The 21,270-nt window shown below is 39.8% G+C and overlaps 1 protein-coding gene across 1 annotated transcript; it reads right to left on the bottom strand.

Moving 5' to 3' along the window:
• Nucleotides 1-620: 620 nt before the first annotated feature.
• lrrc74b (leucine rich repeat containing 74B) lies at nt 621-21,036 on the bottom strand. The gene is made up of 13 exons (XM_039772118.1): nt 20,706-21,036; nt 20,357-20,531; nt 20,055-20,197; nt 17,364-17,496; nt 15,307-15,513; nt 11,905-12,014; nt 11,508-11,623; nt 9,434-9,512; nt 6,333-6,428; nt 4,702-4,818; nt 2,880-3,008; nt 2,617-2,702; nt 621-1,160 (listed from the first exon to the last, which is right to left on the bottom strand). Exons 1-13 carry the CDS (start codon nt 20,880-20,882, stop codon nt 1,130-1,132), a joined length of 1,599 nt encoding a protein of 532 aa, XP_039628052.1. The 5' UTR covers nt 20,883-21,036; the 3' UTR covers nt 621-1,129.
• Nucleotides 21,037-21,270: the final 234 nt, after the last annotated feature.

Below are 21,270 nucleotides of genomic sequence, written 5' to 3'. Positions count from 1 at the left end.
TAGGCCTAAACCCAATCGTGGTGCTGTGGCAGGACATGATATAAGCACTCCATGCTTGAACACTTCACCATGTTTACACATTAAACCAGTTCTGCAAGAAGAGTGGGCTAAAATTCTTTAACTGCACAATTAAAAACTGATATTAAATTATAGGAAGTAGCTGATTTATAGTCATTACAGCTAAAGGTCCACCAACAATTTTAAGGGATGGGGGCAATTATTGTTTCACAAAGTGCTAGCTAATGTAAATAAGTTTGCTCATTCAACAAATTGCATAAATAAAAAAAAGTGCTCATTCTGGTGTCCTTTATCTAATATTAATTAGATTTTAGTTGTCGTGGAATCACACCGTGATCAATCAGTTTTTAGAGCTGCAATAGAGACACATAAGGGCACAAAGAGTGTCAGAGGTGGGAACTGAACCAACTAAAACAAATACGGCAGCCACTAGATCATACTTACAATTAAATTTTTTTTATTTTGGGCTTACTTGCACGATCAGGATAAATGAAGTGACATGATTAAGGTCAGAGAGTAAGGAGCAACCTTTCAATATACAGCCCACTGTCGTAGCCACCAGGCCGCACTGACTTCCTATTGATAGAGATGGGCACAAATTCATGAGAAGCGCCTTTATTAAATGACGTTACTTTTGTTTTCTTGAAACACATTTAATTGGCAGCATATCGAACAAGAGTAGCTGTCATCATCCAGCTGAGTGAAAACAGAACACGTAGGTAGTGAAGCATTTAACATACAGTATTATATTAAGATGTCTCATAAAATGGAAACACGCTTGCTTTCATCTCAGCTGTTCTTCAAAGTAGAATGTTTCCCAGCTGTGAAATCCTGAAATTAGCTGACTGGAAGAAATATCTTCTTTAAACCACTGATCTCCTTAAGCTGGCAACATCCAGTGGCCCCCCAATCCACTCTCCAAACCAGGGTTATTGAAGGAGCCGACTTTATTCAACTGGAGACCTCCCACGCAGAAAGGGTCCAACAAAATTTCAAGAGTTGTCCCAAATTAGGCATAGAAAAGGTAAAAGGCGCACTAAAATCACCTGTGTGTCCAGCCAACTTCTTCTTCATGTCCTGTCTAAAGGAGGCGAGCAGTCCCCACATGGTGCTAGGCGTGCGCCACTAAGTGTTTAAGTTCACTGTAACAAGAAGAGTGGAAAAGATCAATGAAGGGACGCCTCAATTGAATAAAGAAAAAAGGAAGTTGTCAAGAAACAGAAGTGAAGCAGCAGACAGAGTGCGTGTCAGGAGGATGCCCGCATTGCTTTTTCTTTTTCAATCCATTTGCTATGAGTAGGAATACCCTCTCAGAAACTTGATCTTGCTTCTTTATTCAGATTTAGGACATGACCTCCAGCTACTTCAGTGTGGCCAACTGGCATATTCACCATCAAATGCCATGTATTTGTGAGAGACTAGTCACTTCCTGAAAGGAGAGAGGGTTATGTGTGGAAGCAGGGGCATTGGACCACCTGTTATAGGTTCGATGTACTCAGTGAGCAGTATGAATGTCAAAAGAAAAAAACTGCTGACTTTAAATTAAGCCCAAAAAAGCCCAGAGGATCCTAGCATAGACTTTTCATTTTTCCCTGTAAGTAAAATTAAATGAATTCTTTTCCATGGATATCTCCACCAGGCCACTAAAAGGCAGCAAGTGAAGAATGCATTGTCCATTTTAAATGGATGGATAGCCTGGGGAACTTCTCGCTATAGGACCTCTGATACTTAGCAGGCAGCAGACGTGACTAACTTTTAAACACTCCCCACAACGGCAACTGCTGTTTTTGAAGTTTGTCATTAGAACATTTTGAGTGTGTCTTTGGTTATCAGCCTGTTGTGAAGATGACCTGACATTAGTCCATGCAAGGATGCTTAAATTGGGTGATGGTGAATAGTTAATATAGAAGGTGCCATAAGAAACTCAATGAATCATATTCATCCATTCATTATCCAACCCGCTATATCCTAACAACAGGGTCACGGGGATGTGCTGGAGCCAATCCCAGCCAACACAGGGCGCAAGGCAGGAAACAAACCACGGGCAGGGCGCCAGCCCACCGCAATGAATCATATTCCATCCATGCAAGTCTTTGGTTCATGGTCCAAGGAATTTTATGAAGTAAATATTGAGTGGTTAATATGCGTAGCACCTGTTATACATTTTAATACATTCTTGTCTAGCATGAGTGTCAAAGTGTTACATGTTGGTTCAACATGCAAGTAGGAATTTCACTCCACTTTGTACACTTGACAAAGCTAAAAGTACTGCTATGAACTATGAGTGCTACTGGGCCTCCATTATATCATCTCATGGCAGCAATTGCTGTAATTCCTGGAGAGCATTTCATCATCCAACCAAAAATAATTCTTGACATTGATAATGCTGTGTGCAGCCTTGGAGAGAAAGGCACCCATGACATTTTACACTTGAGGAGATGGTATTGGACAGTGTAACTTCACCACTCGCTCTGATCAACACCAGTGCATTTAAAAGGAACAGGAAACTCTCTTTAGTAGCCCGAGGAAGTGTGATCAGGCAACCCAAGGAAAACCCTGATTCTAGATGTAGTGGGACACCGTCCTCCTCCTCCCTACCTGAAATCAATTTGTCCTTCATTGTTCTTATCCAAGGTGTCCATCAGTGATTGTAGCTCCTCCTGGGAAAGGGGGATTGTGGTAGTCTGGATTAAAAATAAACACAAAAGTTTATCTTCATTTATAGATAGATACAATGGAGAAATGCTGACTTTCGTATGGGTCAGGTGCAACGTAAGATGTGCACAGTGTCTCTTTTACAATGAGGATGACAGACACCATGGCTGTTGGGAAATGTTACCAAGAAGGAGATGCATACTGACCAGCAGGCTTCGCTGGAATTCCTCTCGTGTTATAAGGGGGCTGTCATCCTCTCCTGCACTTTCAAAGATGTCTTCCAGCTGCAAGTTCTTTTCCTTCAGGTGCTGTTTGAGTTTGGAGAGTGGATCAGTCTGAAGATTTAATACAAAAAGAAACATCAGGTTGCAATGTCACACACATACACACACATCTCTCCTCCGACAGTTCAAGGAGAAAGGTAACACACACAGAACTGAATAGTGTCCCACCATCACTATACTGTACATCTTAAATTCAGGGTTGAAAACACAGTGAAACTGCAACTGAGGAGCCAGTTAAATTGTTTGGAGATTAGTTGTGCCTTTTGTGGATTTACATACTTTAAACATCTGTTTTGTCTTTACTATATTTTTCCTGCAATTTTCCATTCTTTAGCAGGAAAGTCACAATCCGAGCTACAGTGCGTTTATAGCGGCAGGTATCACTGGAGATATATGCAGACACTTGTGAGGTCTCGTGCTCCTTCTCAACTACTCAGGTCTCCTCATGACATCAAATCTCAGTCCTCACTCTTTTTACGCATGGCTCCTAGCTGGTGGAACGAGCAGCCCACCTCCATTCGAAATTCGGACTCCCTCAATGTGTTGAAGAAGCGTTTGAAGACTCTCATTTGATGGATTTCTGTAGGTTTTGTATCTCACATATATTTTGTTCTGAGCTCTTCTCTTGTGGTAATCAGTTTATACTTTTGTCCTATTAACACTTGTTTCCAAACTGTCCCCCCGAACTGATGTTTACTTGATTATGTTGACTTACTTTGGATAAAAGCATCTGTTAAGAAAATAAACACAAATGTAGTTTCTTGAATAGTTAACCTGTGCGGCGGACGGCTGGGACTCATGCCCAGCTGGAAAACCAAGACAGTGGAAGGACCGGGCGAGGAGCAGTATCTCCCCTGGAACATGAGAGGGCAGCCACCCTGGTTGGTGTTGGGGCCACAGGAAGCTCAACCCTGTGGGGGCCTTTGGCCTCCACCAGGGGGCGCCTGGACATCTGCTAAGCCCTGGACTGCAGCACTTCTGCCACACCAGGAAGTGCTACAGGAAGACCAACGAGTACCTGGAGCACATTGTAAAAGGGGCCACCTCGTTCCATTCGAGGAGCCGGAGTTGGGAGGCAGAGGACAGAGCTTGTGGGAGAGGAGTGAAGGCGGCAGGAAAGAGAGAGAGAACTGAGAGAAAAGAAGAAAAGAACAGTGAGCAATGTTGCTGGTTTGGACAAAGTGTGTTGTGCAAAGGACGGTGAGAAAAATTAAAAATGTGAGCTTTTCTAAGTGTGCCTCTTGTGTTTGTCTGTGCTGGGTTGGGTGGCTGGCATACCCCCCCATAGAGGTGTCACCCAACCCCACACAGACAGACGCAGGACGCACACTTAGAAAATGAAAATATTAATGAAATATTTAAATACCCCAAATAAAAAAAGTGATTAAGCTACCAAACTCCTGTATGAGAGGTATCTAAAGCTACCTCTTAATAATACAACATACCCAAGCCGTCCATTGAATATAATAATTTACTAAAGCTCTTCAGCTTCAAAGCGTAACATACCTAATTTCACTTTCTTTACTATGAGCTCTATTAAAGCCACTCTCCCAGTGAAACAGTCAATGCAAGCCACCCAACCCTCCACCCACAAAATAATTCATTGTACAATTGTTCTAAAGGCTCCGAGTCGCCTACAACTCCTTCAGTGTAATGGAACATTAAATAAGTCACTCAAGCTCCTAAGCAGCATTGATACTGCAGTAATCACTCCGCTCCTTGTTTTGCTGCATCAGTCACTTACCTTGGCCTTTGCCCTCTTGAACATGTCAGCATTGCCTCCATGTTTGATCTGTAGACCTGGAAATATCTCCTTTACTGTTTTGTACAGATCATCAAAATCCGTGTTCACTGTGATATCCTGTTGAGGAATTGTTGTTAAACTGAGTTTAGACTTTTCGTAATTTGTTTGTCTCTGGCATATGCTAAGGTGGGAGAGAGGAGTCAGAATGAAGTCCAGCCTATGGCTATAGACATGGCTACAGGCAGAAATAAAGCTGGTTGCCTGTAAGTTCATTATTGTTTTCTGTTTTCAAAGTATTTTCTATAATAAAGCATTTACATTACTGATACAGCGGAACCTCGTGTCACAACTGTAATTCGTTCCAAAACTCTGGTCGCAACCCGATTTGGTTGTGACCCGAACTAATTTCCCCCATAGGATTGTGTGTAAATACAATTAATCCATTCCAGACTGTACAAACTGTATGTAAATATATATTTTTTAAAGATTTGTAAGCACAAAAATAGTTAATTATACCATAGAATGCACAGTGTAATAGTAAACTAAATGTAAAAGCATTGAATAACACTGAGAAAACCTTGAACAGAGAAAACTAACATTACAAGAGTTCATGCTATAGCCTTACGAACCGCTCGCTGTAAACACTTTTTTTAATGAGTTTTAAGCACAGGGAAAAAAATGAAAATTTAAAAAATCTTAAATTTATACAAAAACTAACCATAAACAACCAAGAAAACTAACCTTGCAGCAAATTGCCATGAATATTCCTGGCTTTCTCACATAACATCACCTCACTTATGCTATCCCCTGCAAGTTGCTTCTCGTTCAGCCACACTAGCAACAGTTTTTCCACCTCTTCCAGCACTTGAGGCCTCTGCTTGGTTAACACTGTAACTCCTTTTGCAACATCAGCTGCTTTAATGGCCTCTTTCTGCTTTAGAATAGTCGAAATCGTAGATTTTGACTTCTTGTACTCGGCAGCAAGATCAGTAACACGAACGTCATGCTCATACTTTTCAATAATTTCTTTCTTTACTTCAATTTCAATTTTCTTCGAACCTTTCTTCTCACCAACACTACCATTCTTCACTTGCTTAGAGGCCATGGTCAATTGCAAAATTAATGCAAAAGCACATGAAACAGAGCACAAAGAGTTCACAGCGAATGTACATACGTCTGACCGAGAACAATGCACAGGGAGAGACTGAACACGTGCGGAAATCATCGGCACGTACGAACCGGAAGGGAAACCGGGTTGTTCGTCACCCGAGTGCGTGGTTGTGAACAGATGCAAAAGTTTGGCAAACTTTTTGGTCGTAACCCGATTTGTACGTGTTCAGAGACATTCGTGACCCGAGGTTCCCACTGTATGTGGAATAGTTTCACATCAAAGAGGCCTTTTCAGCCTATACTTAACTTTGTATTCATCTAAAACCTGATGTTACCATACATAACGGAGCTTCTAATCTTGTTTTGTGGAGATCTACATCAATAAACCTTCTTCCGCAGAAAATTCTAATAAACATTTGCCTCTGTTCATTGGAGTCTTGCTGTTAGCCATCTGACGTTCAATTATCTACCCACAGAGCAGTGTCACACGGCCCTGGTTCTGCAAGCTACAGCTAACATACCGAGAAGTCCAAAGATTCAATAGCAGATTCAGGATTTCCTTGTAGGGATTTTAAAACAGCATAGCATCCGGCAGACTGGAATGGATTTCGAGCCAGCTGGGAAGTAGAAAAAAAACAATTTAATTAGCCTCATCATTGCACCTGAGTCTTTATGTCGTTTACAAAGATACATAACTAGATTTTGAATCATTTATAGCACCACATCATTAGTTCAGAATTAGTCCTACCAGTTACAGAAGTCTTGTTCAGAGATTCAGATCACTGCTCTTAAGCAAGTCTTCCATGTTAAAGAAACGTCACTAAGCATTGCCAGTCACAGTCACTAACTAAATCGGCTCTCTTTCCTAAAGAAGACTCACTTACAGAGTCATAGATCTGCTCACAATAAGCCCCTTTCACTGCATGCAGGTTTAATTTATAGAGACTTACTGCCAGTCTTAATTCCTAGGTTTAAATCATTGTGTTGGGAATTTGCGTTTTATAATGTTTTTCTTTGTAATTGTATTAATTATTGCATTGTCATCTTTATGATTGTGATTTTCCACCATTATTAGGCCATGCCATTTTGTGATAGTATCTGACCACATGTAATCATGGATGTAGACCAAGCTATTGTCCAACATATGATCAATTGTAGACACGATTGTGGCATCAATCAACTTCTGCCTATCACTAATGCATTCATAGTTCTTAGTCTGTAACATATTCATATTATTGATCGTTGCTTTGCACTGTTTACCTGAGTGCCATCTTTCAGCATTTCTAAATTTCATTTTCCTCACCATTTTTGAGTGCAGTGGTGGCTCTGAGACATGCAGGTTAGGTGCATTGGCAATTCTAAATTGTCCCTAGTGTGTGGGGGTGTGTGTGCCCTGCGGTGGGCTGGCGCCCTGCCCAGGGTTTCTTTCCTGCTTTGCGCCCTGTGTTGGCTGGGATTGGCTGCAGCAGACCCCCGTGACCCTGTAGTTAGGATATAGCGGGTTGGATAATGGATGGATGGATAACTGAAATCTAATGCGTTTCTACCAGAGGGAGAATTAAGCTCATGTTCACCCACTCCACTCCTCTGCTTCACACTCTTGATGGACTTCTAATCGCAGTTAAGATCCAGTTCCAACTCTTTACTTCACCTAGTTGTCCCTGCGCAGCCCTTTTCCTCAATACCTCCAACATCTGGCCTCTTATGTCCCATCAAGGAGTCTCTGTCCTACTATAGTCCACCTGCACTCAGGTCGTAATCTGGGTCCTGAGTTGGTTTGTTGTGTGGTGGGTGCGCCAATAAACTGTATCAGTGTGCGCTCCTAACCTCTTCCCCCCATTTTATGGTTGTTCACATTAGATAGTGTTTGAACTTAAAACAATCGAAGGACTGCGGTGGGCTGGCGCCCCGCTCAGGGTTTGTTTCCTGCCTTGTGCCCTGTGTTGGCTGGGTCTGGCTCCAGCAGACCCCCGTGACCCTGTGTAGTTAGGATTTAGCGGGTTGGATAATGGATGGATGGATGGACAACCAAAGGAACGACCTTTTGAGAGACTAATACTTGAGAACACTACAGTTAATCTAGAGAAATACTGGGGTTTTTACTTTGATTTTAGTCTGTCTTTTAAAACTCTGGTAAATGTTTAAATAGCTTATCTGCATTCAACCTTTGCTAATAAGCAGTATAATCCTACTGTTTTGCTGTTAAAGAAAGACCTTTTTTGATCTCTGCCACTCATTATCTAAAATCTGTCTGATAAGACACACAACATACTTGATTCAAATGCCACACTGACTGTTTAGTGACTTTGACTTTGCTTTTACCAATTCTGTTTTGACACACATTGTTAACTTTCCAGTGAAATGAACTGCCTTCTCTATAACTCAGTTTTTCCAATTAGTTAAAGAAATCTATGACACTTGTAATTTATTCTTCCGGATGCTTGTTTCATTTTTATCTAAGGATTTAAACAAGAGTTATATCACTGTTCCCAATAAGTCCTTTTTCTACTATAATCAAATGCAATTTTTAGACCTCATCAACACTCCCAAACTATTTCAACTTCTTAGCTAATTTTGCTTGCACAGCTATATCCTATTTATTAAACAAACAAGTCATTAAATTGCAAAAAAAATTAACATTTTCTACATGTAACTTTTATATTCCTGTCTCTGATTTCAAATGAGATCACCTTTCACAAAGTGAGACAAACCAACAGAGAGATTTGTGAAATGTGATAAATGAGAATCGAACGAAGCCAATAGCATACAGAACTTTCAAACAGAGAAAGAGCGCACTAGGGACTGAAAACACAATGGCTAAAGTTTGCTAATAGCAAAGCCAAAAGGTTGTGGCGGCTGCAGTTTTTTATACTCCTCTCTAGTGATTGCTGACACTAGCCGACCTGCACACACATGCACACACTACCTACATCTCATTTAAAGGCTCTGTCCTCTCTCTGCCATGGAAACATTTTACAGGACACGAGACTTGCGCCTGTCTAAATCAAATTATTTTTGAGGTCTCTGATCATAAATGCACAGACCACATGAATCAAGCTATGATACGTTTTATTATAAAATTCACACATACGTGACTCTGTCTTAGTTAAACTTGGGTTATCTTTTCCTCAGGAAGCACATTGTTTCAAGACATTGTAAAAGTTAAAAATATGTTAAAGTAAGACACAACAGATTTATTTGTTAATAAAGCCAACCTTGAGTTCAATGTGATTCTGTAGTAGGATGAACCATCTTAAAGTGTCATAATATCCACAGTACAGATTGAACATCGTCATAAAAATGATATTGTGTATGTCTGTGTGAAAATCGTATGCATGCAGAGTGCTCATCGAGCCGGATGGCACAGATCGGGTAGCAACAGGGGCTGATCCTGGGAGGACTCCCTGTCCCTCCAAAAACAGGGCAATAAGAAACATGAAAGATTAGAGTGAAATTACAAATACAACACAATAGTAAGGAAGCAGAGGGAAATTAAAAAATATAACGGCAACATTAACAGGCATAGCTGCAAGTCCTTGTTATTTTAATCATCTCCTTAAGGTGCATGGAAGAGAAAGCTTTTATTGTTTTCCCAGATGAATATCTGTGGCTAGTTACTCACATTCAGAACTTTTAATGTCTTGTTTTCTTTAAGGCCCATTGCTAGTCTCACTGCTCCTTCAGGAGGAATCCGATTGTTGCTTCAAAAGAAAAGAAAATAAAAGAAATGTTCAGTAAGTTAAACTCATTTTGCAAACATTAAATAAAAAGCTCTCTTTATTTTGGTTTCTTTTATGAAAAGATCTTTTGAAGCCTCCTTTGTTGTGAACTACCACAAATAATAATAATTAATATCCATCCATCCATCCATTTTCCAACCCGTTGAATCCGAACACAGGGGTCTGTTGGAGCCAATCCCAGCCAACACAGGGCGCAAGGCAGGAACCAATCCCGGGCAGGGCGTCAACCCACCGCAGGACACACACATCCACACTCACACACCAAGCACAATTTAGAATCGCCAATCCACCTAACCTGCATGTCTTTGGACTGTGGGAGGAAACCAGAGTACCTGGAGGAAACCCACGCAGACATGGGGGGAACATGCAAACTCCATGCAGGGAGGACCTGGGAAGCGAACACGGGTCTCCTAACTGTGAGGCAGCAGTGCTCCGACTGTGCCACCGTGCCGTCCATAATAATTAATAAAGGCAAATTATTTAGCTATAATTAAATCTAAAAGGTAACAAGAGGTCATTATGAATGCAGAAATAACCAAACAGGAAAGAAAGAATTCTTAGAATATTTAATTTAAAATTACAAGTCTGAGACCCAAAACTCGGTTATGATTCTGGCACCATAAAAACAGCCATATTCCTGACTGGCTTGTCCAAAACAGGTCTTACCCCAAAGACAAGCCTGACTCCAAGAACACAAAAGGCTTAAATATCGCAAGAAATGCCCCAAATTACACTCCAAGGCTCCCAAGAGGGAGGTTAACCCTAAACCTCTGGCTTGTACTTAAAAGCGCAAACACAGACTCTTTATAAAAGAGAAAAAAAAAAATATAAGAAAAGACTCAAAAGAGCAAAGAGGAGTTGTCTGAAAGGCAATCCTAAGTTAGCAAGTCCCAAAAACGCAATTTAATAAAACAATCCAACAAACAGAAGCAAAAAGTCAGCCAACAAAACAATTCCCGTAATGATAACTAGAGAAGTCATTCCAGGAAGTACAAGGAGCTTTCTTCTCAGCCTGCTTTTTATGGGCTGGAGGCAGTCCCTAGCGAGTGGTGGTCCCAGTTCTTGAGGCTGTACTCACAAAATGCAAGAAATATAATAGAACATGATTAACCACGCAGAAACAAAATAGTAGATTAATCAAATAAAACTGACAGGGGATTCATAATTAGACAAATAATACAAATAAATATTAATATTAACAGAAAATCTTGTAATAAAATAAAATGCCATAAAAAATTAAACTAAAGCCAGGGGATGAACCCTGGCTTAACTATAACCAAATTCCGTACTAAAAAAAATAAAAAAATTCCAAAAAATCAAACATTCAAACTTTCAACGAGGAATCAAAGATCACATGAAATTTACAATATAAAATGGCATACATATTCAAATAGTAATAAAATCAAAATGCAAATCATAATGCAAAGCCAAATAGTTCAAAACCAGAAAAGCAAAATGAACAGGTCACAAAAGGCAGCAAACATTTAAAGAGAAAGAAGCTGTAAAGACAGAGAAGCTGCCTATAAGTTTGTCTGATGCCATTCCTAGATGGCCAAGGCTGGCGCAGATCTCATAGCTCTCTGGAGCCATAATGAAGACTGACCAGAGCACAGAGAGCTGGTACCTCATTAGGGGTCTTGTCACACACCTTCATTCACTGAAATACTATTTAGCACAACAAAGGGAGGAATACTTCAGACTAGCAAAACTTCTGAAACAACTACAAAACAACTAACATATAGAAAACTACAACAGGGCATGTTAGTGCAGTATGAAAGATAAGAAAACAAAACACCTGGAAAAGACCTACAGCAGACCATAGCACCCCTTTAAGCTTGGGACCTGCTTTGGGAAGATCAGTGCTGCTTATCAAGCATCACTTTCTTGTGATCTCACTTTGAAGAAGCCATATTATTAACTCTTCTCAAGAAAATCTCCTTAGATGTGAGGACTCACCTAATATTGAGTTCCTCAAGGACATTGTTGACTTTTAGAGCGTCTCCCAGGGCAGCAGCACCATCTTTCCCAAAGCCATTGTAGGACAGATCCACAACTCTGAGAAATATATTTGCCTGGAAAATAAAACAAGAAGGTGGAACTTCATTTTAGACATCATATATAGAAACATTTTCGTCACCTATGTAGAGGTTACATATGTCAGAAGGGGCTTAAATTTAACAAGAGCTATTAACATGTTTGAGAAAGACTTTTCAAAACCCAAACGTATTTTGCCCTTTGCAACTAGGCAGATGCATCATATGTCTATAAATGGCCAAACAAGAGCATTTTTATAAAGAAATGATAGAGTTCCAAAAATGAAATATCAAATAAAAGCTGCTATCCAGACTCTTACACCCAAGCCCTTGGCCACTGAGATGGCTCCTTTCCCTCTGAAGCAGTTCCAGCTGAGATTGAGGTCATTCATCCGAGTGTTTTCAGCAATGGCATGGCCCATGGCCTCACCTGGAAAAGAACAACATTTGACAGACAGGTCAAGCTGGCTGAAGCAAAGATCTAGCTAAATACATTAATGGATGGATGATTTTCCATGAGAAGCAGCTTTTGCTATATATTACAAGGACTGATTTTGATTGACCAGTCTGGGTAAAGCTGGGAAGTGGCCATTAAACCAATGATGATAAGTTAGAGGTAGTGCCAGATGATGTGAAAATAATGGTTTCTCACCCGATGTAAACTCTGAAAATGGCCATTAATGCATGATGACGATGATGATTTGTAAATCATTTTGATATATTAATTGGCTGGGTAGAAGAAAAATTAAAATGTAGAACTATAAGTCTAATGATATGTAGTATATACATTGCAATAAAATCTTCAAATCTAGGAAATAATTAAAAAATATTGGACTGTTGTTTTATCCAGAACAGTCACCAGTCAAAATAGGCTCTGGCCCCCCTGACCCTAAAACAGAATAAAAGGGGTTGAGAATGTTTATTATGTTATGTATAAATAAATAAATACATAAATGAATAACTACATAATAATTGGATTTAGAAAGTAATGCATGGTGATTCTTTTTAATTGAAAACTTTGGCCAAGATGAGAAAATTTACAAAAACGAATGAGTGGGTGACTTTGTGATATCGCTCACTATTAAAGGTACTACATAAAAGTAACTATGATTAACTTTGTTATACTGCTCATTATGAACTGCCTAAAATAATTAAACTTATATCAAATGCACTATACAAATAAAAAGTAATAAATAGATGTGCTTACTGTTGTAATTTTACACACACATCACATTTGAAACTTTATGGCACAAATCAAAGGTATTGTGGGGCAGTACAGCGGCGTCCTGGCTAACACTGCTGCCTCACAGCTCCAAGAGCCTGGGTTTGATAAGTGTGGAGCTTGCTTGTTCTCCCTGTGTCTTTGTAAAGTTTTCTGTGGGGGCTGTAGCTTTCTTCTGATGTCCCATCTGAATAGTCTGGTCCCTGCTCTTTGTGAGCCTTAATGGGATTAAGAAGGTTCAGTTAGTGGCAGGTGGATTTTTCGAATGTTGTCTTCTGATTGTTAAACTTTGAGTCATTAAAGAGATTCCCACTGCCACCTAGTGCCTGAGATGAGAAATACACACAAATAAGAGAAGGCTGTGGGGTCTTAGTGGATGGAGCAGTAATGGTGATGAAAATTAGAAAGTTAGGAGATGCATTGGGTTACCTACACAGCTATGATATGATGTTAAGAAGACCAGATATTTGAGGTTTTCACAATATTTTAAAGTCTTTCATTGATAGGTGTGATGTCAGGGCACCCACGTTACTTTGGATTTATAAAATCAAAATCATAAAATAAGAAAAAGCAAGAAATCCAGTGTTGAACTCATGCATTTTTTCTTTATAGCAGTCTTTTGGACAGTTTGATTTATGTTAGGTAGATTGCCCAGAGGGGACTGGGCGGTCTCTTGGTCTGGAACCCCTACAGATTTTATTTTTTTTCTCCAGCCTTTGGAGTTTTTTTTTGTTTTTTCTGTCCACCCTGGCCATTGGACCTTACTCTTATTCTATGTTAATTAATGTTGACTTATGTTTATCTTTTATTGTGTCTTCTATTTCTCTCTTCATTTTGTAAAGCACTTTGAGCTACATTTTTTTTTGTATGAATATGTGCTATATAAATAAATGTTGATTGATTGTTGATTGATCTTTTATTTTGAGAATTATCTTTCTGAAACTTAATTTTAGTTTCAATTCATTTTTTAAGAAAGTTTAATTTTTTCCTCCTCTTGTTCTGCTTTGTTTAACACAGTGATTTTTGGATGAATCACATGATCATGATCATCATATTTCTAATGTTAAGGATACATCAATGTAAGTACAGTATGGTGGCACTTTCAGTATGTATGAGCCCTTGGTGTATAAAAATTCCTTCCTAGAGGTTTTTAGTGTAGTTAGTTTTAAAGTACCAGTGGCCTGCAGCACTGGGTTTGCTTTAGACTTCACTTTTAGTTCTGACGTTCGCTTCTCATTACACCCCTCTGTACTTAGCTGCCAGTTTCTATCAATTTCCTGCTTCTGATCTTTTGCCTTCCTTGACTTCATTACTAATCATTTTGCATCTCCCAGTTTCTTTGCTCAGAATAATTCTCGGCATGCTGTGCCTTAACAGTCATAATGAGGTCACTCGACATGACTTCCAGGTGGATGCTGCCTAACCTCCCAGAACCATGTTCTTTAAAACAATAGTTGCATCTGTAACATAAACTAAATAGTATTGTGGTAAATCCAAAACAAATACTTTTATAAATGGTATCCCCATAATTATCCACATTAATAAGCAAATATTCATGCTTGACTGAACAATAGAAAAAACTTTCTAATGTCAGCAAAACATAAACAAAGTTCTGAATTCACGACACATAGCAACTGCTCTCATTGTCGCACACCCATGCCCATGAGGACTCACCACAAAATGGCAGCACTAAAACTAAGAGGGTGTGGTGATCACATCATAATGATAAAATTAAATACTTATGTGTATAGTGTAAAAATATTCAGGATGATGCATAACACAAAAAAGCAAGAACCATGAATTACAGAGCTAAAGGGGTACACTGAGCTTAAAGCCCAATTGCAGAGTTCTTCTGTGGGAACATTTCTAAAAATGTGTTTAGAAATCCTCAAATATGGGTAGATATTCCCATGCAGCAGTTGAGGAATATGGGTGTATTAAAGTGAAAGTAACTTTGGAGTTAAGTAAAAAGCTGGCTTTATCACAAATCTAGAATGGAAGAAGAACAAGGTTCAGGTTGTCCATATAGACAAAGTAGTCGATTGGCAAGGACAGCTCCTTCAGCAAGGGTGGAAAAAAGTACCAATTTCCCCTCGTGACAGGATCTCCATCCCCTCAGCTATCCATTTGGACCACTGTTACTATTAGGCACACCAAGAAAAGTTAAAGAACAGACAGGGGTCATCAACCAAAAATAAAAGGTCCAGAAAAAACAAGCACCAAGAAATAAAGTCAAAATACTTGGTACATAGTCAGTGTCCTTACATGCATATGAGGAATCTTCAGTCTGACAAAACCACTTGACTAGGAATGGAATGGCATTGCGGCCAACAACATGGTGGTGAACGCAACAAAGCAAACAGGCCAAAGACATCACCATCATAATGATAAAAATGCTAACTACAAGAAAACACTATATCCAAAAATACCATAAATGAGAACTTGATGGACACAAATGCAGAAAATGCTACATTTTGACCAGGAAGTTGGAAAGTTGTACCTGCTCCATCTGCCATTCGATTGTGGCTTAGGTCCAATGTCTCTACTTTCTGATTAGTCACCAAGACTTCAGCCAGATGTTTGGTAGCGTGATCATCAAATTCATTACCAGAGAGGTTTAGGCTAACCAGAGTGTTGTTCTCCAGAAGCATGCTTGAAAGGGCCTGTGCACCAGTGACTCCCAGCTTGTTGTCTGATAAATCAAGCTCTGAAAATCAAGGAAGTAGAAATCAGCGTTACGACTGATGAACTTGGAGCAGCCAACCGGAAATCAGTGAGGATGTCCACAATGAATAACCAGTTATATCACTTAGGACACCCAAAGCATGCAAAGATGCAAGCCACACAACATTGCCCAGGCCTAGGGCTTTAAATTGTGTAAGTGGCAAGTCTTCAGGGTTGGATTGTATCACTTAAATTACCTTATATCATTTTTTTTTAAGTTTTATTTCACATCATGTATTACTTTCCTGTATGGCCAGTATGGTGGTGCTGTGATTAGTTCCACTATCTGTCTCAATATGTTCTCATCATATACACATGAGCTTTATTCTTGCCACCCCAGTTTGCCTTTCACATCCCTATAATATGAAAACTAGCTTAGCCGTCCCAATGTTTGTGTGAGTTGTGTGATGTATTGGTGCCTTGTCCAAGGTCAGGTGCGAGTGAGAGTAGCTGCAAGTCTGTCCAGCTCCTTTTTAAACAGCCATGTTCTAATCTACTAATTCCTTTTCCTGGCCTTCATGTTTAATTAGATTATTCCAGTGTGTGTTGAATGTTTATTTTAACATATTTAGAATTACTGCAATTCATTTTTGTAATTTCTGTTTATGTATTTTGTTGTTATAATTGGTCATGTAAAAGAGGGGTGTCAGGGACCTCTGGAAATACGTTAATTCGCAGGGTTTAGCTAGCAGAAAGCCAAGTGCAGGAATCACGGTCAGATGACTGGCGATATGAGACTGTTGAATTCCAGTATTTTATATTTATCCATCCATTGTCTAACCCGCTGAATCCGAACACAGGGTCACGGGGGTCTGCTGGAGCAAATCCCAGCCAACACAGGGCACAAGGCAGGAACCAATCCTGGGTAGGGTGCCAACCCACCTCAGGACACACACACAAACACACCCACTAGGGCCAATTTAGAATCGCCAATCCACCTAACCAGCATGTCTTTGGACTGTGGGAGGAAACCAGAGTGCCCGGAGGAAACCCACGCAGACAACATGCAAACTCCACGCAGGGAGGACCCGGGAAGTGAACCCAGGTCTCCTAACTGCGAGGCAGCAGCGCTACCACTGCGCCACCATGTCGCCCTATTTTATATTTATTTAATGTAAAAACACAACTGAAACAATAAACAAACAAACATGCTGTAGATAAAACAATATGGCGGAAAGAAAAGTCTGTCATGAACAGGCAACCACTTCTGGTTGAGGACGTGACCTCATTAAACTTTCTTACAGGTCAGGTGATCTCCACATCATTTGGGATGACGTCTTTGCCACAATTTTGTGGCCTCAGTCATGTTGTTTTTGGTTGCTTTGCCAATTGCTGATCCCACAAGGTGGAGAACATGCAAAGTTTACCCATAAAAGATGGTGGTGCCCAGTAGCATGTATCTGAGCTTTCCTTAAAATGGTGTAGATGGCAGGATCTACAAACATTTTAAAAAGGGTGCACAGATTACAGTGTGTCTAGAGAACATGAGCATAGACTTTACATTTCTCAGTGTCACTAATGAGAACTTACAAATATATCAGGACCAGTCATATGAAGGAACAATGTATCCCTGAAATGTTACAATAGGAAGCAGGCTAGCAGATTGAAAAATCTCATTTACTGATCCTTTTTATGCTCTCCCTCACTGTATATTAATTGCATCCATTGAAGTGCACATTGCTTTCAATTTATTTCTTCTTTGCTGTTATTGCTGGAGGTATGGGATCTGGTTTCTCCTTAAAGAAATATCTAAAATTGAACTAGTACAGAGTATCCACTTCTGAAGGCTTGAAATATAAACGGATGAGTGTCTGACTGGTATGGAGGACTTACCGGTGATGTAGCAGTTTTCTTTAAGCATCTCTGCTATTGCTGCACCCCCTTCTCCTTCCAGCCAATTATCTTGGAGGCTCAGCTTCACAATGAATGTGTTAGTTACCAAGGGAACAGCCAACGCCTTTGCCCCCTAGAAGATGAGAAACAAGAACAAAATAATTGCTGTATGAAAAATGTATGAGAATGAATGTGTGAATATGAGTGACAGGTTGTCATCTTGTCCAAGACTTATTCCTGCCTAATGGCTATTGCTACTGGGGTAGGCCTTGGATCAATGTAGTTAGTGCTGTAATGTTCTAATTCCAAAATGGATAAAGTTACTGGCTTATATACTGGAGCACACTGGCTGATCCTCTAGACTGTGATTACCTATAGAAATGTACACAGAAAAAGTCACAGACAGACAGACAGACAGACAGACAGACAGACAGACAGACAGACAGACAGACAGATAGATAGATAGATAGATAGATAGATAGATAGATAGATAGATAGATAGATAAAAGCACTATATGATCGATAGAATATGTGAGAGAACACTACAAGGCAAACATAAGTGAAATTTTAAGTCCCTTCAAAACCTTGAAGCCCAAAGATATAACTTTCTTCAAATTCATCTTTATCCTACGGCAGTTAGCCAGTATGTGCTTTACGGTATCTCTGTGCCTCATTTCTATTCATATTTCCATCCATCATTACGTTTTCTGAACTTGCTTGGCCCATCCTGGAGTTGTGGATTGCTACAGTCTCCCCCTGCAGTGATAGCATGGTAATTACCAAACCTGGATGAGACCCTGAAGAAACACATTCAACCCAGACCACTTTACATTAACCAGTCCACGTTACCTGCACATCTTGGAAATACAGAAGGAAACTGTGGTACCTGGAGAACATACAAAATCCTGGCTGAAAGACAAGCCCAAACTCTGGAGCTGGGAGGTAACAGTGTTCGATACTGTGCCACCAAAATGCTCATATATATGGTGGTCCAAATCTAATTATGCAATTTTCATTACACTATAACTTATTATGTTTACTACATAGAAAATCACCCGAAAAATCCCAGACCATCGAGTAGTGTGCGAACTGACGATATGAAGAATCGTCTTTGTGCCGAACTGGAATCGTCCCTGCATAAATCAAAATCATCCAGACGATCTGGATCTGCATAATTAGATGTGGACCACCCTGTATGTGTATATACATTTTATGTATATTAAAGAAATATCAGTCAAGCATTTTTATATTTTTGAATATGGGGCAGACACCCTTGTAATGGCAAGTTACAAAACCAGATACATTACAACTATTTACATAGATTAGATGTGTTTTGTAGGCAGACAAGACACAATTAGAAAGATTCTGTATTATTTGTTGAGTAAAGTGTTTTGAACTAGAAAAGCACCATAGAAAGTGCATTATGGTACCTTTCATATCTGTCTGCTTGGGCAAAATACAGTTAGAAAAGTGCTATATAAATTATGGTATAAAATGTTTTGAATTAGACAGCATACGAAATCAAATTAGCTATGTTAATTGTGTAAATTATTTTGAATTAGGAAAGCACTATGCAAATTCGAAAGATGTCATATAGTGGCTTTTATATTTGTCTATCTAATGTATAGTGCCTTTCATATGTATATATCTGTTTGAATTTTAAAAGCAGCATACAAAAGAATCCCAAAAGGCACTATATAAATTGCTGTGTAATGTGCAATTAGAAGGGTGTTATATTATTTGTGGTGTAAAGTGTGTTAATTATTAATAATTTAATAATTTTAATTAACATAATCTCGATTAGCCCTGCGATGGGCTGGCGCCCTGCCCGGGGTTTGTTTCCTTTCTTGCGCCCTGTGTTGGCTGGGATTGGCTCCAGCAGACCCCCGTGACCCTAAGTTAGGATATAGCGGGTTGGATAAAGTTTGAATGGATGGATAATCTCGATTATGTTTGCCTCTTTTGTAAGCGTCAAGTATATAAATGTAAATGTAAATCAGAAAGATGCCATTCAAATTACAAGGTGATTAATGAACTGTTGGATAAAGTACCTTGAATTAGAAAGGCAGCATACAAAATAAACTTAAAATGGTGCCATACTAATTATTGTATAAATTGGTTTGAGTTTAAAAATGTGTTTTACAAATTAAGGTGCCATATTATTTATTCTATAAACTGCTTTTCAGATTAGAATGGTGATCTATATGGCACCTTTAGTATCTGTTTATCAGTTTAAATTACGAAGCTAGCATACAATACAAATATTGAAAGGCACTATTTAAATTGTTGTGTAAAATGCTTTGAATTAGAAAGACAAAATTCAAAATTCAGATAGAAAGGTGCTGTATTAATTGCTGTGTAAAATTGTTTTTAATTACAAAGACACCTTATAAATAATTAAGTGCTATATAAATGGCTGCTTTAAATACTGTACATTGAATCAGTAAGGCAACAAACAAAATCAAATTAGAATGGTGTTTTATTATTTTTGTGTAAATTGTTTCAAATTAAGAAAGATTCTTGCAAATTGGAAAGGTGTTATTGAAATTGTGGTGTAAAATGCCCTATATGAAATAAAAAGGGACTGGCTGAACGTAAGTAGACAGATAAATGAATGAGGAGTGAGATGCCTTTAGCTACACTGTGTAAAAGGGTTGAAGTAGATGGGTGGTTTGCACTGCCCAGCAGTACCTGGGGTCCCAGTCCGTGGTGCATCATGTTGAGCTCCGGATCCTGAATGTGAAGTAAAAAGTAGGAAGCTGGCACCACACCATACACCTTGCAGGCTTCCAAGTACATTGTACGTCCTGATGGATCATATGTTGTCCTCGTTTCTGCAGTCAGGTGATGGGGAACATGAAACATTCAGTTACAAGATAACAAAGATCACTGAGCAGAATCAAGAGTCATGGGTAGAGCTGATAGTCATTCAGGACTCAGACGAAAGTCCAGTCAGGAATTGCCAGACCTCTGCTTTTCCCACCTCTCCTTACCTCCTGGCTCCAAATCAGTGTCCCAGTCCACTTCTGGCCCATTCAGCTCTTCCTCTTGATTGTCATCCAAAGGCTGTCTTTCTTCCACCTTGGCTGGTGAATCTTGTTGCTCTGTTTGGTCAGACCCCAGTGAGATGTTGGTCACAGATTTAGATTTTGCAGATCTAGGAATTATCTACAAGAGAAAATATATCAAGGAAAAGGAGTAGCAAACACTTAGCAATAGTAAACAGAATCAGCAGAGCGTTGTGTCAGGTTCTGGGTAGCCTGATTCCTTCAGTCCCAGTGAACTCTTCTGGTGCAGTAGCAGAAACAAAAGGAATGAAGAAGACTGAGAGACCCCCCCCACCTTGTAGTCGACACCTCCACGGCTGAATGGCTTGCCTGGTCGGCTGGCCGGCCGTCCACTGATGCCCCCAAGTTGAGGGGTCCCAGCTGATGAGCCCTCACTTTCCAGGTCAGTGTCTCTGGCCTCTTGTACAGATGGCAGCATGGACTCTTTTGCCAGTTTCTTACCCAGTACCATGATTCCCAGATTAGATGTTTTTCAGGTAAAAATCAATTAAAAGAACATAACTTAGATAAAGTCTAAAGTAGAACAAGACAGCCGAGAAAGTAAAACAGTTCTGAGCCCTGGGAGCTGAAGCGAGGGGCGGTGGGGCAAGCAGCACTTGCTGTGGGCGGGCAGGTCGGGCCTTAGCAGCAAATCACAGAGCAGAGCAGCCAGCACTGGGGACTAAACAATGGCGTAGCATGCGTGGGTGAATCAATGCTGTTGACGCGTTGCCATGGCGTCGCTGTTTAGTGCCCGAGGCACCAAAGCTTTGTGGGGAATGCAGAGGTCAGCTTCCAGGAAGTGCTTGAGCAGAGAGTGCAATGTGAAAGGTGCTGAACAACAGGGCTGAGGTTCATCA

This window comes from Polypterus senegalus, chromosome 12 (assembly GCF_016835505.1).
Source record: "Polypterus senegalus isolate Bchr_013 chromosome 12, ASM1683550v1, whole genome shotgun sequence".
NCBI lineage: Eukaryota > Metazoa > Chordata > Cladistia > Polypteriformes > Polypteridae > Polypterus > Polypterus senegalus.
Note: the sequence above shows the minus strand (reverse complement) of the source record. Positions and strands in the feature narration are given on the sequence as shown.